At 34.0% G+C, this 13273-nt stretch overlaps 1 protein-coding gene across 10 annotated transcripts in view; it reads left to right on the top strand.

Moving 5' to 3' along the window:
- The window catches only part of FRYL (FRY like transcription coactivator), a 153709-nt gene that overhangs the window by 87809 nt on the left and 52627 nt on the right, over positions 1–13273 (top strand). For all 10 annotated transcript variants that reach the window (XM_068680301.1, XM_068680302.1, XM_068680297.1 and 7 more), the window contains 16 exons: positions 489–660; positions 1323–1455; positions 1705–1812; positions 2810–3047; positions 3624–3809; positions 3899–3985; positions 4839–5107; positions 5473–5668; positions 7128–7252; positions 8686–8743; positions 9776–9867; positions 10192–10364; positions 10799–10959; positions 11507–11617; positions 12529–12683; positions 12927–13026. In XM_068680301.1, coding sequence (XP_068536402.1) covers positions 489–660; positions 1323–1455; positions 1705–1812; positions 2810–3047; positions 3624–3809; positions 3899–3985; positions 4839–5107; positions 5473–5668; positions 7128–7252; positions 8686–8743; positions 9776–9867; positions 10192–10364; positions 10799–10959; positions 11507–11617; positions 12529–12683; positions 12927–13026 — 2364 coding nt within the window. The remainder of the gene's footprint in view (positions 1–488; positions 661–1322; positions 1456–1704; positions 1813–2809; positions 3048–3623; positions 3810–3898; positions 3986–4838; positions 5108–5472; positions 5669–7127; positions 7253–8685; positions 8744–9775; positions 9868–10191; positions 10365–10798; positions 10960–11506; positions 11618–12528; positions 12684–12926; positions 13027–13273) is intronic.

Here is a 13273-nt window from a genome sequence, read left to right as displayed (position 1 = left end):
TACAATTGGTGTTTCATTTCTGGTTAGTAAGCTAACAACTACTGCAGTTTAAACTCATTTCAACTATAAACTCAGTATTTGTAAGTATTTGTTAGAGTATAACCCAAAAGCCTTTTTTCAGGGAAATCCTAATGGCTTCTTATAGTTCAGGACCCAGTTTAGTAGATGAGACAATGCCTGTCTTCAGTGTATCATTCTCAATATTCATATCGAATCCTTTAGTTCTGTGTATGGTAAAACATCCAGTATATTAGTCCATGCCAATTCAGTAAACTGGAATCAGAGTTATGGGGAGGCATTTGAGGCTTAAATTTTATTCTTGATACTTTTGTTACCCTAATATGTAATATTTAAATAATGTCTGTCCTACTAATACTGTTTGCTTAAAAAGGGAAAATGCAAATTGCATTTGTCTCATCTATGTTATTTTAATGTTATAATTCCTTCTGTTTTTTACTTTCTTTTTCTTCCCTTGGCTGCTTTTGTAGAGGATGAATATAGGCCTCAGAGTCTTCCTTGTCATAGCAGATAGTTTGCAGCAGAAAGATGGTGAACCACCAATGCCAACAACAGGAGTTGTTCTTCCCTCAGGAAATACTCTGCGTGTGAAGAAAATCTTTCTAAATAAAACTCTGACAGATGAGGAAGCAAAAGTTATAGGTACGTTGTAGTCTTTTGTGATAAGTTCTCAGTTATTCTCAAAGAGTACATCTGCGTAACTTAATTTCTGTATTTATTTTAATTCTTAGCGAGAAGGTAATGGTAGTGTGCTTTAACATGATTCTTTGAGAGGGCTGCTACACAATGTTGAACTTCTGGTGTATATAAAAGGATCCTTCGCTTTTTTAAAATATGTTTTTTACAGCCAAATTAGCACACAGAAGACTGAGTGCAATTACTGTGGTAATTAGCGTGGCAATTTTTGTTCCCTTGATGGCACTCTAGAATGTCTCAATACACAGCTGAAGTGGAGAAAGACATTTTTGAGCCCATTGCTCTATTGATCTTCTGCAGATGAGGTAGTTGTCTCTAAGGGCCTGTTTCAAACTAGAACTAAAATGCTCAGAACAGAAAAAAACAACTAATGATTATTTCCATGTTTATGTTCTTCCTGAAAGAAACTATTACTTTCATACAGTGCCTCCTACTGCTCACTTAATGTGCTTTTTTTTCTTCTAGTACTTAAAATGTGTTTCATGTCGTCTTCTGTACAATTAGAAATTTGTCCCAAGCTGAATGTGGCAAATATTTTAATAAAAATGTAAAAATTAAATGAGAAGATGAATAGTGAAAGAGGTTATTGGAACTCTTTGCCATTTCAGGAATGTCAATATACTATCCTCAAGTCAGAAAAGCGCTGGACAGCATTCTTAGGCATTTGGACAAAGAAGTTGGAAGACCCATGTGCATGACTAGTGTGCAGATGTCTAATAAAGAACCTGAAGACATGATTACGTACGTATAAAATTACAGTATTTTCATTGTCATGGTTATTTTTATGTTGTGATGTTTTAGAGGCCATCATTAATACGTTACATATGTTGGCTTTTTACTTGAATTAAATTAAGGCTAATTTCATTAATTAATGCTAAAAACTTTTTTTTTTTTTTTTTTTTTTTTAGTTTTGACATAAGTTTGAAAATGTTTGTGGTATACTGAAATAGATTTTCCTGTTGTTTTGTTGATTATAAACTGTTTTTTTAGGGGTGAAAGAAAACCTAAGATAGATTTGTTCAGAACTTGTATTGCTGCTATCCCAAGACTGATTCCAGATGGCATGAGCAGGACTGACCTCATTGAATTGCTTGCAAGGTAAGGGAGACGAAGTTTTGCTTGTAGTGAATGCTTCTTTTTAAAAGCTATTTGTCAGTGCAATATAAAGTGTGAGTCCACTGCATACAGAATCTATTCCTCCTATTGTTCTACCTCATCGGTTGGTCAGGTATTACTGGCTGGAGGAGCAGGAGGTAAATTTATCTTGGAAGATCTTGCACTTGTTTTTAGAGATAAACTTTTGGAAAGTAGGTATTTCTATTGTTTTATTTTTTAAACTTGTTTTATCATTTTGTTACTCCTGTCATTTTTTTTCCTGTTGATAAAACTGCAGATTATTGTGAAGGCATGCTTATCTGACATTATCAAAATGAGACAAACGCTAATGGGAGACTTTTTTGCACGCTCTCTACTTAACCTGTTTTCTTTTTGCATTTTGCATAGAATACTATGCATGTTCTTCCATCTCTTATCTTATTTTAAATTGAATGTGCCTTATCAGTACTGATCAGTAGGTGAGATAAATGGGCAACCAGGGGTTTGCAAGTGGGCAATCTGAGCATTCAGTAAGAATATGTAGTTGTGGTACATACAGGCAGTCTTCACTTATTACTAGAGCAATAAACCTTCCTTTAAAAAAAAAAAATGTAAGAAAGGTCTTGGTGTAGGAATACAGAATAGCTTTTAGTTTTGAAATTACAAACTCAAACTGATCAACTTCATGGCCCTCCTCTGGACCTTTTCTAACAGATCAACATCTGGGGCGCCCCAGACCTGTGCACATTTGAAAAATTTGATCAGTCTTGAAAATTACATGTTTGTATTCATTTTTTTGAACTCTTGCGTTATTTTACTGTATTAGTAGCAGGATCTTCTGTTAGTAGCCAGTTTCTGATGTATACAGTGCAGAGATGTATCTTTTCGGAAGTATTCTACATTTTACAAGAAAGTACAGTTAGCACCAAACTTTAATTTGTAAAGGCTCATTAAAAATATGCAAATCTAGGGTGATGATACTGGTATTTTTTCTAAACAGGCTGACAATTCATATGGATGAAGAACTTCGTGCCTTGGCTTTCAATACTCTCCAAGCATTAATGCTTGATTTTCCAGATTGGCGGGAAGATGTTCTTTCAGGATTTGTATATTTTATTGTGCGTGAAGTGACTGATGTCCATCCAACGCTTCTTGACAATGCAGTAAAAATGTTAGTGCAGCTCATAAATCAGTGGAAACAAGCAGCCCAAATCCACAATAAAACCCAAGATTCTCAGGTATTTTTAAATAAGGTCCTTTGGTATTAAACATATTTTAATCTACGTACAATTTTATTAGTAAGCTTTATTGTTTCAGTTTACAGGAAAATCAGTTTACTTTCTTACAGTGCATGAACATTTTTAGACCTATTTTAAATATTTTTGCAAAAAAACAGTGTAATATTATTAAGTATTCTCTACACACTAATTCAATGCCACGTTTTTCTTTACATCAAAAGTCAGTATGCAGCACCACTTTTCACTAACAAATAGAAGCGGTTCAAATAATTTTATATGGTATTAAGTATGAGAGAGTCATTTCCTTATTTTTAATTCTGCCTTCGCTACATAAGTCATGTAAGGAAGTGAAATAAGAAAGACTTTCTTGTGGTATTTGTTTGGACTGAATTCAGAGAGAGATAAAAAATACCAAGTAGCTGATAAAATGTTATTCTCATAATGTAAAATATGACTAATAGCCAAACAAGACCTAAATACCTTTTAATTAATTCTGCCATTGCTATTAAAAGAACTATAACTTGGCTGTGTTTACTTTTTTCTTAAATTGTTTAACTTCTGTGATCTGTTTCTTAGCGTGGTGTATCCAACGGGACTGCCCATACACTTCCTCTGGAGAGGACCCTTTATTCCAATGTATTTCATGTGGTGGAAGGCTTCGCTTTGGTCATTCTTTGCAGCACAAGGCCTGCAACCAGAAGATTGGCAGTCAGCGTGCTTAGAGAAATAAGGGCCTTGTTTACACTTCTAGAAATTTCTAAGGTAAGAGCTGATGGCATATTCATGTAACTGCTTAATGAAAGGGTGGTGCTTTTCTTGACTTTGAGTTTTTTATGCTTTGTATTTTGTAGAGTGATGATGAGTTGGCTATAGATGTAATGGACAGACTAAGTGCTTCTATCCTGGAGAGTTTCATACATCTTACTGGGGCTGATCAGGTAGGACAGGTTTCATGTTAGTTTGGATGTAAGGTGATGTATTTTTCTAAATCTGTTTGTCCCAGATAAATGGTATGTATTTTAAATCAGTGTCATTACATTCAGGCTAATTTTATCAGCTGTTTATTGCTTTTTGTTTGTTTGTTTGTTTTTTTAAAAAAGCATTAAAAATAAAGCCCTCCCAGGGTCTCAAAAAAAAAAGAGGAATGTTGTGAAGCTGATGACAACATTGTACGTATTCTGATCAATAATGAGATCATTACACAGACCACACAGACACACACAAATACCTTTGTGTCTGTTTTTTTTTTTTCCACTTGACTCACAGATCACAAGTTACTGGAAGCAAAGACCACTGCCTTTTTCTGCAGCTGTATAGAGTCTAACAAGCATTGTGTCCTTTATCCATGATGAGAGCCATAATAAGTATCAACGACAGCTGAATTCCTTATTATATATTTATCTTTAAACCTTAAGTATCAAAGAGAAGCTTTTCTGTGTTTGGGTTTAGGAAATGAATTGGAATTCAGTAGTAAGCCTTTAAGAGTATAGAATCTTTTGGAAGAATAAGTCATCATGAGTCAAAAGGCCTTTTTTATAATTTACGATAACTTAATATCCAGTTCCTTTCCAAGCAGTGTATTTCTGTCATTAGCCATATTAGGAACTTCTCTAAAACAATATGAATTAGGTTTAATTAAGTAATGTGTCCTTATGTACGCCCAAGTATGCTTTTGACACTTAAGATTTTATTAGATATTTAACAATAAAAAAATGTTACTTAATATGCATGGATATAATTTTTTTCTTGTTCTCTCTCTTTTTTATTTTTATTTTTTCCAAATGCACACAGACAACTTTACTGTACTGTCCCAGTTCAATAGATTTACAAACTCTGGCTGACTGGAGTTCCTCTCCAATCAGCCACCAGTTTGATGTGGTCAGTCCATCACATATATGGATATTTGCACATGTGACTCAAGCCCAAGATCCATGGATTATAAGCCTTTCAAGTTTTATGAAACAGGAAAATCTTCCAAAACACTGCCCAACAGCTGTAAGCTATGCTTGGACATTTGCTTATACCAGACTCCATCTGCTGTCTCCACAAGTGGATATAAAGTAAGCTCATTTTTGATTTATCATCATTGTAATGCTATCATGTTTCAGTAAGATAACGTGCACTGCTAATATTTTCTACGGGTTTAATTCAGCTTTATGTAACAAAAAGTTGAAGCAGTTCTATTTGAAAGAAAAATTATCTGCTGTAAAGATTAACTCATGCCTTTGGCAATATTGTAGTTCAACAAGTTTGACTATTATATGTACAGGTCTATTCTGAATAATTTATTCGGAGTTTACAGTGTTAACAGTTGTGGAAACAAGGACATATGTATAATTTTAAAATAAATTCGATGCAGAAACAAAATGAAACCTGTTGAGCTTTTTTTTTTTAACTGTATTGTTGTTTTCCTTTTTTTAAACAGCAGCCCTATCAATGCAAAGAAAGTGAATACTACTACAAGCAGTGACTCCTACATTGGGCTCTGGAGAAACTACCTGATCCTTTGCTGCAGTGCAGCATCTTCTTCAAACTCCTCCACTTCCACTGGCTCTGTGAGATGTTCCCCTCCTGAGACGCTGGCGTCTACTCCTGACAGTGGTTATAGCATTGATTCAAGAGTAGGTTCTTCTAATGCTTACTATAAATACCTCTAACTACACGTGATTTGAAGGAGAAATGTTAAAGGCTTATAATTATTATGATTCTTAAAAGCTTGTGTAATTAATCTGAAAACACATTTTAGGATCTTTAGGTCTTTCATTGGTTTAGGATAGTGTTTCAGTTCACTTCTCCCACTTGGTGCTGTAGAGGCTTTATTGCCTATGTTTTTTCAAGCAACATCTAATCATGTAATGAAAATGCAAACCCAGTCTCAAAGTCTTATCTGGTGATAATGAAGAAATGTTTTGTTTTCTATTCTTTTTTTTTTTTTTTTTCTCCTGTCAGTACACCTTGGTAATTCTGAGCAAGTAGCCTCTCATACCACTAGCGGAGGCAGTGATCTGTTCAAGCGTGATGGATCTTGTTATATTTTTCCAAACCACAAAACAGTTTTCTGTCTGCATTACTTCATATCACCTGCAGATTCAGTTTGTTTGTTTGCTGCTTTTTGTTTTTCTTATTTTGGCTTCTTGTAGAAGATGAAGTAGAAGTGAAGATAATGCATGGATTGAGCAAGTTTTTGGCAGAAGCAGTCTATTCTGGTTGTTTGTTACCAAGATCCTTCCCTTAAATCTGAGAAACTGCAGAATGAAACTTTTTTCTCTTTGAGGGCAGGAGGGGGGGATACCTGCAGTCCACTTCTTTTTCTTAAGGAGGCCAGATACATTAAACATACAAGTCATCATCATCATTTCAATAGGTTTACTTTTTCTTTTAAAGAACCAAAAGATCTTGCATGATGATTGTAGGCTGTCCTCTTAAATTAATATGCAAGTGGGAATTGAAGAGCTAACAAAATTCCCATTAAAGATTTTCCCTGAAAAGAGAAATGTGCCTATAGTCAGAACGTCTTCAAGATAAACATGGAAGAGCCTCACAAAGATGTTGTCCAAAGTTAGCCACATAACCCAACAGGTCACTTTATACATTTGATTTTCAAATTCATGGAATGTCACAAAGATTTCTAATGCTGTGCTTCTCAGCTGACTGTGAAGATTTTGTATAGCTGCATTCCCAGCACTTCTTGGAGAAGAACTGATCTAGTAATAATCTTATTTCAACTCTGTTATGTACTAAATAGAGAGCCTCAGTGGGTACCAAACAGATGGGAAGAGATCTCCACAAGAGGTTTGTAAATTAACTGAAAAAACAGCAAACACAAGGGTAGTTAAACACTGATTTTTCTGAGGCCTTCACAATTACCTTCAACCCTCTTGATCACAGTAGAGAGAGGATGTGCTTTTTGTACTATTTTAGAAATATGTTGTCTGTGTCAAAGATCAAAAACTTTATTTTTATCATAAGTAGTTCAAATCAGTGTTTATTGTAAGAAGAATCTGTAATTATATCATGTTTTAATGTCACCACCTATGTGTTAGGTAACTTCATTCTGTTTTATTTCCGTTTTCTTCTTAGATCATTGGCATTCCATCCCCTTCTTCCTTGTTTAAGCACATAGTTCCAATGATGCGCTCTGAGAGCATGGAAATTACAGAATCCCTTGTACTGGGACTTGGCAGGACCAACCCAGGAGCTTTTAGGTAATTGCCGTGTTTCATCTGTTTTTATGCTAATTGATTATGAAGTTGGGGAAACAGAGCGCAGGAAGAAAAAGAAAAAAAAAAAAGAAATTTGCAGCTTTTTTAAGCATTATATATCCATGGAAATGGATTATCACTGTCTTTGCTAGCACTTAGTTGTGTGACAGTGATTATGAGAGGTTGAACTAACTTTATTATTTTATGCCTTTATTGATGTTTAAGACTTTTCTATGAAAAAACAGACTATGGACATTTGAAATGTTCATCATGTTGAGAGTTATGAAACTCATTATCAATAACACCACTTAAAGCTGCTAGAATATTCTTTTTCTCTTTTGTTTTCTCTTAGTAATCACATAAACTTGTCTAGGTTTCTTGTGCTCTCCACTGAAAGATGACCCATTAGTATATTTTACCACCAAACAAAAAAAAAGCTTCCAAATTCTTTTTTTCGTTAGTCTGAAAGAAAGTATGAAGCTATCCACAACCATACTTAAGTCTCTTGTAATTGAGCAGACCACAAAAATTTGTGCAACTTTCCCAACGCTGTGATGCATTTCCTGAAGGACCTTTGAATGGTGTGGCAGAGGAGTCAGTCATTTACCATGAAAACTTAAGAGGATTATGCTTTTGTTATGTCTAAATTAGAACTGCACGGAGAGTAGAAAAAATGTGGATCATGCTCCAGCAAGTCTAAAGTGGCGGAGGTGGTTAGTAGATAACCAATTATCAAAGTAAAATCAGTAAGCTTTATCCAAGCTTTTAGCTTGTCTGCATGTATCTCGTATCTACTGATCTCTTTCCCTGTCCTTTGTCCTCCCTCTTAGAGTCATGAGATAGCTGCAGTTTGGCAGAAGGAAATGAGTAATAATAAAGACTGGAGCTTCAGAACAAATTGGGAATGTAACCACAGCATCAAAACATGATGTTTTTCATTTCTCATAGAGACTAGTCTGACTAGTCTGTCAGCATACTGTTACTGACCTTAGAGAAGCAACATTTATTAACAACTAAATGCATCATGACAACTGAAAGAACATATTATGATAAGCTGCCAACATCTTTTTTTTTTTCCCTTATAGTATCTGTTTGCAACATCAGCTTTTGTTAAACCCTGAATAAGCAAATGAATGAAAGTCATCTCTAATAGAAATATGCCATAATACTTGGGAAATGAAAATTTAGTGGTAGTTATTGAGACATCCATTTGGTGTCCTTGGTATCCTTGGTCTGTCTTTAAATTAGGAAAATCTGTTTCTCAGAAACATCTCTTTTTTTAAATACTGATTTATTTCAGAAAGCTACAGGTAAAGAAAGAAAACCTAAAGGTGTTTTAAATGAAATTTTAACACTAGTTGCTGTGAAATATCTTTTAGTTGAAATGTGAATTTAATGATTGTTATTATCCTTTTAACTCTTTTATTTTAATTCAGGGAACTAATAGAAGAATTACATCCTATAATTAAGGAAGCACTTGAAAGAAGGCCAGAGGTAATTGGATATTTTCACACAGTTTTATCTATCTTCTCACAAATGGTAGTAAATTAAAAGTTAGTTGTGTTGTTTAACTTCTGCACCTAAAAACTGTCAGTATACCAGGAAACAAAGTAAAACATTACTTTTAGAAATTATTTTGATGTGTTTATATTAGAGGTAGTTTTTTTGTGTGTGTGTGTGTGTTCTTTATTATTCCTGTATCAACACGGTTTTGTTTCAAATGAGTAAAAAACTACTATAACCTTTTCCACATTCTTTTAATTCCTGTTACCTGAGCATAGCTTTACATTGCTGTTACATCATTATATTATCAGTAATGTGCCTGCAATTGGTAGTACCTAAGACATAGGATTGAATTCTACTGTCTACCAGCTTTATTTAGTTCTTTAAAACAAAAATGGCTGTAAGCTCACCTGGCTGACTGGTATGACTAAAAATTTTCTAATGGAGAGCATGTTTTACAGTAGGGTTTAGAAGCCTCTGCATGTATACATAGAGGTAATATGCAGTGAGATGTTTACTCAATGTTTTTTGTGGTAACTGTTCTTACTTGTCTTAAATATTCTTAGTATTTATTGCTAATATTAGTAATAAATTTGTAATTAAGTATTAGTAACGGGAAGAAACACCACTTCTGTTTCAAAATGTTACTGGGCTATAGTGTGTTTTCTTAGTCTTGCATGTAAGTACATGTATGTAGGAGGATTGCTGTTTGTACTTCAGTTCATGTTTTATGTCTCACTTTCTGATGGGAGAGTGATAAAATAAAAAATGTATTATTATGATAATATGTGAAATGGTAAACCAAGTATCTCTTGCAGTTACAACAGGGATAGCTTTTGTTTACTGTCTGGTCTAGTAAAATTGTAAGTAATTTTGGTAACCTATATTAGAAGTTTGGTACCCCAGATAACTGATGCCAGTTTAGTAGAGATATAATAATGCTTTTATATGCTATGCAGTTTTATATCTTCAGTTTTATTTTTTTCTCCACTTATCTAATTCTGTGTTTCTTTTGTTGAATAGAACATGAAACGACGCAGGCGTCGAGATATTTTACGAGTACAACTAGTACGAATATTTGAACTGTTGGCAGATGCTGGTGTCATTAGTCACAGGTAGGGGCAGGACTGATGATAAGATGTTGTGCTTCTGTATTAAGTTACTAATATTCTTATGACCCAATATAACAAGAATGCAAAATTCTTCAGTGAGTTTTAATATATAAGAATATACTGCTAAGTATATGCTTATATATATGCTTATAGCATATAAGAATATGCTAATAACAGAAGCTGGATGAATAAATTACTTTTAATTCAGTGTTTGCAATGATGATGTTTTACTTCTTTTAAAGAGATAAAAGTAAATATTGTTTTCCTTAAAATATACATATATATAAAATTTATCATACTGTTTGATATTTTTTGTTAATTTTTAAGTGCAAGTGGTGGCCTTGATAATGAAACACATTCCCTCAACAACACTTTACTTGAGTACGTTGATCTAACGAGACAACTCCTAGAAGCAGAAAATGAAAAGGATTCTGATACGTTGAAAGATATACGATGCCATTTTAGTGCCTTAGTGGCAAATATCATTCAAAATGTTCCAGGTATGTAAAAACATGTTAATATATTCTGATAAAGTGATTTTATTTTTTGAAAAAGCAACAAAAAACATTCTGAATTTTCAGAATACTTGCATAAAAATATTTTATATCACTAGTTTTGAGTGCAACTTTAGCATTATGAGTTTTTAAGGGGGATGTTTGGTACTGTTTAGAATGATACAAGTTATTTTCTCATTTAGAAGTCCTGTTGGTTGACAGTGCATTTAAATTTTTTAGACTAGTAAGTAGCTTGTTTTTGTACGCCAGTGTCGTTCAACAGGACAATAATGCAGCTACATCCAGCTAGTATGCTACTGAAATAGTATGTCTTTAATTTTTCCTTTTATATTAAAGTGAAAAAAGTAAAATCAGACCCAAACAATTATTCTAAAACAGTAGCAAAAAAGTGTGTCTAACTGTGTGTGCTCTTCTTACAGTCCACCAGAGAAGGAGTGTCTTTCCACAGCAAAGTCTACGCCACAGTCTATTTATGTTGTTCAGTCATTGGGCAGGTCCTTTTAGTATCATGTTTACTCCCCTGGACAGATACAGTGATAGGAACATGCAAATAAACAGACACCAATACTGTGCATTAAAGGTAAGTTAGCAATTCATGAGTTTTGGAAATAGATTCCCATTTTGATTTTGTTAATGCAAATTTAACATTTGGGCTTTTGGGGGGTGGTTTTCACATCCTTGTTGTCTTTATGACTTAATTCTTTCTCTATTCTACCTACTTGCCTATTGTTGACTGCTTGGCTTTTTCCATACTGTAAACTATTACACTTACTAGTAGTTTTAAGAAATTCCTATAGCAATGTTGACTTCCCATGACTTTAGTCCTCAGTTGCCTAAGGAGAAAGGCTTTCTTGTAAAAGTTCATTAACAATAAAACTGGCATATCAACTCTTGCATATGTCAGCTTTTTGGTTTTGACAATTCTTTCTACTTGGGATTTCAGAAAGGTATGATCTGTTTTTTTTTTTTCATTTCTTGAATAAGATATTAAATAGTTTTTATTAGCCTTAGTCATTTTCCCTTGTCTGAATAGAAGTTCATTTTCTGATATTTTAATGGGCTTGATAAAAGCGCATTTGCTGTATCCAAGTTACTAAAATGTAATGTGTTTCAATTACTTTCTAAAGGCTATGTCTGCTGTACTGTGTTGTGGCCCTGTGGCAGATAATGTTGGGCTCTCATCTGACGGCTATTTATACAAATGGCTGGATAATATTTTGGATTCACAGGATAAAAAGGTAATACAGGCAATGTAAATAGTGGTTTGCAACTCTTAGTGCTTTCAGCATATGCGTTAATGGGTTGTGTGGTCAATTTGGCCCAAAGGCTTTAGAGTGGCTTACACTCAAAGCTGTCTTAGTGGCATATATTTTTGCATTTTCCTTGATTTGTGCATTCACAAAGTTGAGGAAGGCAGTCCCTAATTACAGCCTAAGCACAGGCAAAACTGAACTGAAGAGGAAAGGCCAAGGAGTGAAACATACTATTTAGCATTTATGAACTAATCAGCTAGGTTAAGTTGTAATAATAAGCAGAAGCTTTATAAATTTAAAGGAGACAAGACTTTTACCACGAAGTCTGTGAAACACCAGAGTCTATCGGGGTTCCTATGGGAATTGTGAAGACCAAGCTTTATGCATAAATAGACAAGCTATACATCTAAAAGATGGGGCCTCCATTGTACTGATACTATGACTGCATAAAATTACTGCTCCAGTGGGATACATAGACTCAAGGGAACATGTAAGTCTCCACATAGATCAATCTCGCTAGTATCCCACTGTGGAATTCCTGTTTATATTTAAGTGCTTTCCTGTATCTGATGTTTTCAGATCAGTGTTCAGGAAAGAGTAAATAGCACAAGATAGACTTGGAACTGAGAAAAAAAAATCAGGAGAGCTATCTAGTTATTTGCTTCAGTAATCTATGTCTGTGTATACCAGTTGAATGTTAAACAGTTTGATAGTATTATCTTTCATTATTTTAAACTGTGATCTCATTATTTTTAGCTGGAACAAATTTTGAATATTACAGATACTTTGGATTAAATATCTATTTTCCTTTTTTATGCCATTTTTATAAGTTGGCCTTTTTTATTTTTTTATTTTTATTTTATTTTTATTTTTAATTGGTTCATTTCTGAATACAGGTTCACCAGCTGGGCTGCGAGGCAGTTATGCTGCTCTTGGAACTCAACCCTGACCAGAGTAACCTCATGTACTGGGCCGTAGACCGGTGTTACACAGGTTCCAAGCGGGTAGCAGCTGGCTGTTTTAAAGCCATAGCCAGTGTGTTCCAAAACAGGTACTATAGCATTTTTCAAAACATTAAACTTTCATTTTCAAAGTGTACTTGTATGTAGAATGCTTTTTTCCTCCCCGAAAGAATAGAGATCACCCCTGTTTGTGTGTATGTCACTAGAGAAACTTTTTGAAATATTATGTTGTGCCATATCATATCACCAGTGAATTAGCCTTTAATTAATATATTCAAAGTTTTAAAAGACAAATGTAATTTTATTTATTTCATGCTTGCATTTTTCCCTAGGGATTACCAGTGTGATACAGTGACCCTTCTAAATCTGATACTGTTTAAAGCAGCTGATTCTACTAGGGCTATCTATGAAGTTGCTATGCAACTATTACAGGTTTGTAAGCTAATTTTAATTTAAACTTTATTTTGGATTTAAAATAAGAATGGTCTCTGTGCATTAAAAACAAACAAACAAAAACAAACACAAAGATATTTCTGGTATTGTGTAGTTGTCCTTTCCATAAGAAAATGCGTTATATATTTTTCTTTTCTATTTTTGTACATAGTTTAGCTCAGATCCTTACTTGGCATAAGTAGATGTCAGTAGAAATGTCTCTTTTCAAGAACTAAGCACTCAAGGC

Source organism: Anas acuta, chromosome 4, assembly GCF_963932015.1.
Source record: "Anas acuta chromosome 4, bAnaAcu1.1, whole genome shotgun sequence".
Taxonomy (NCBI): domain Eukaryota; kingdom Metazoa; phylum Chordata; class Aves; order Anseriformes; family Anatidae; genus Anas; species Anas acuta.
The sequence above is the reverse complement of the archived record's forward strand: the minus strand, read 5'-3'. Positions and strand labels throughout refer to the sequence as shown.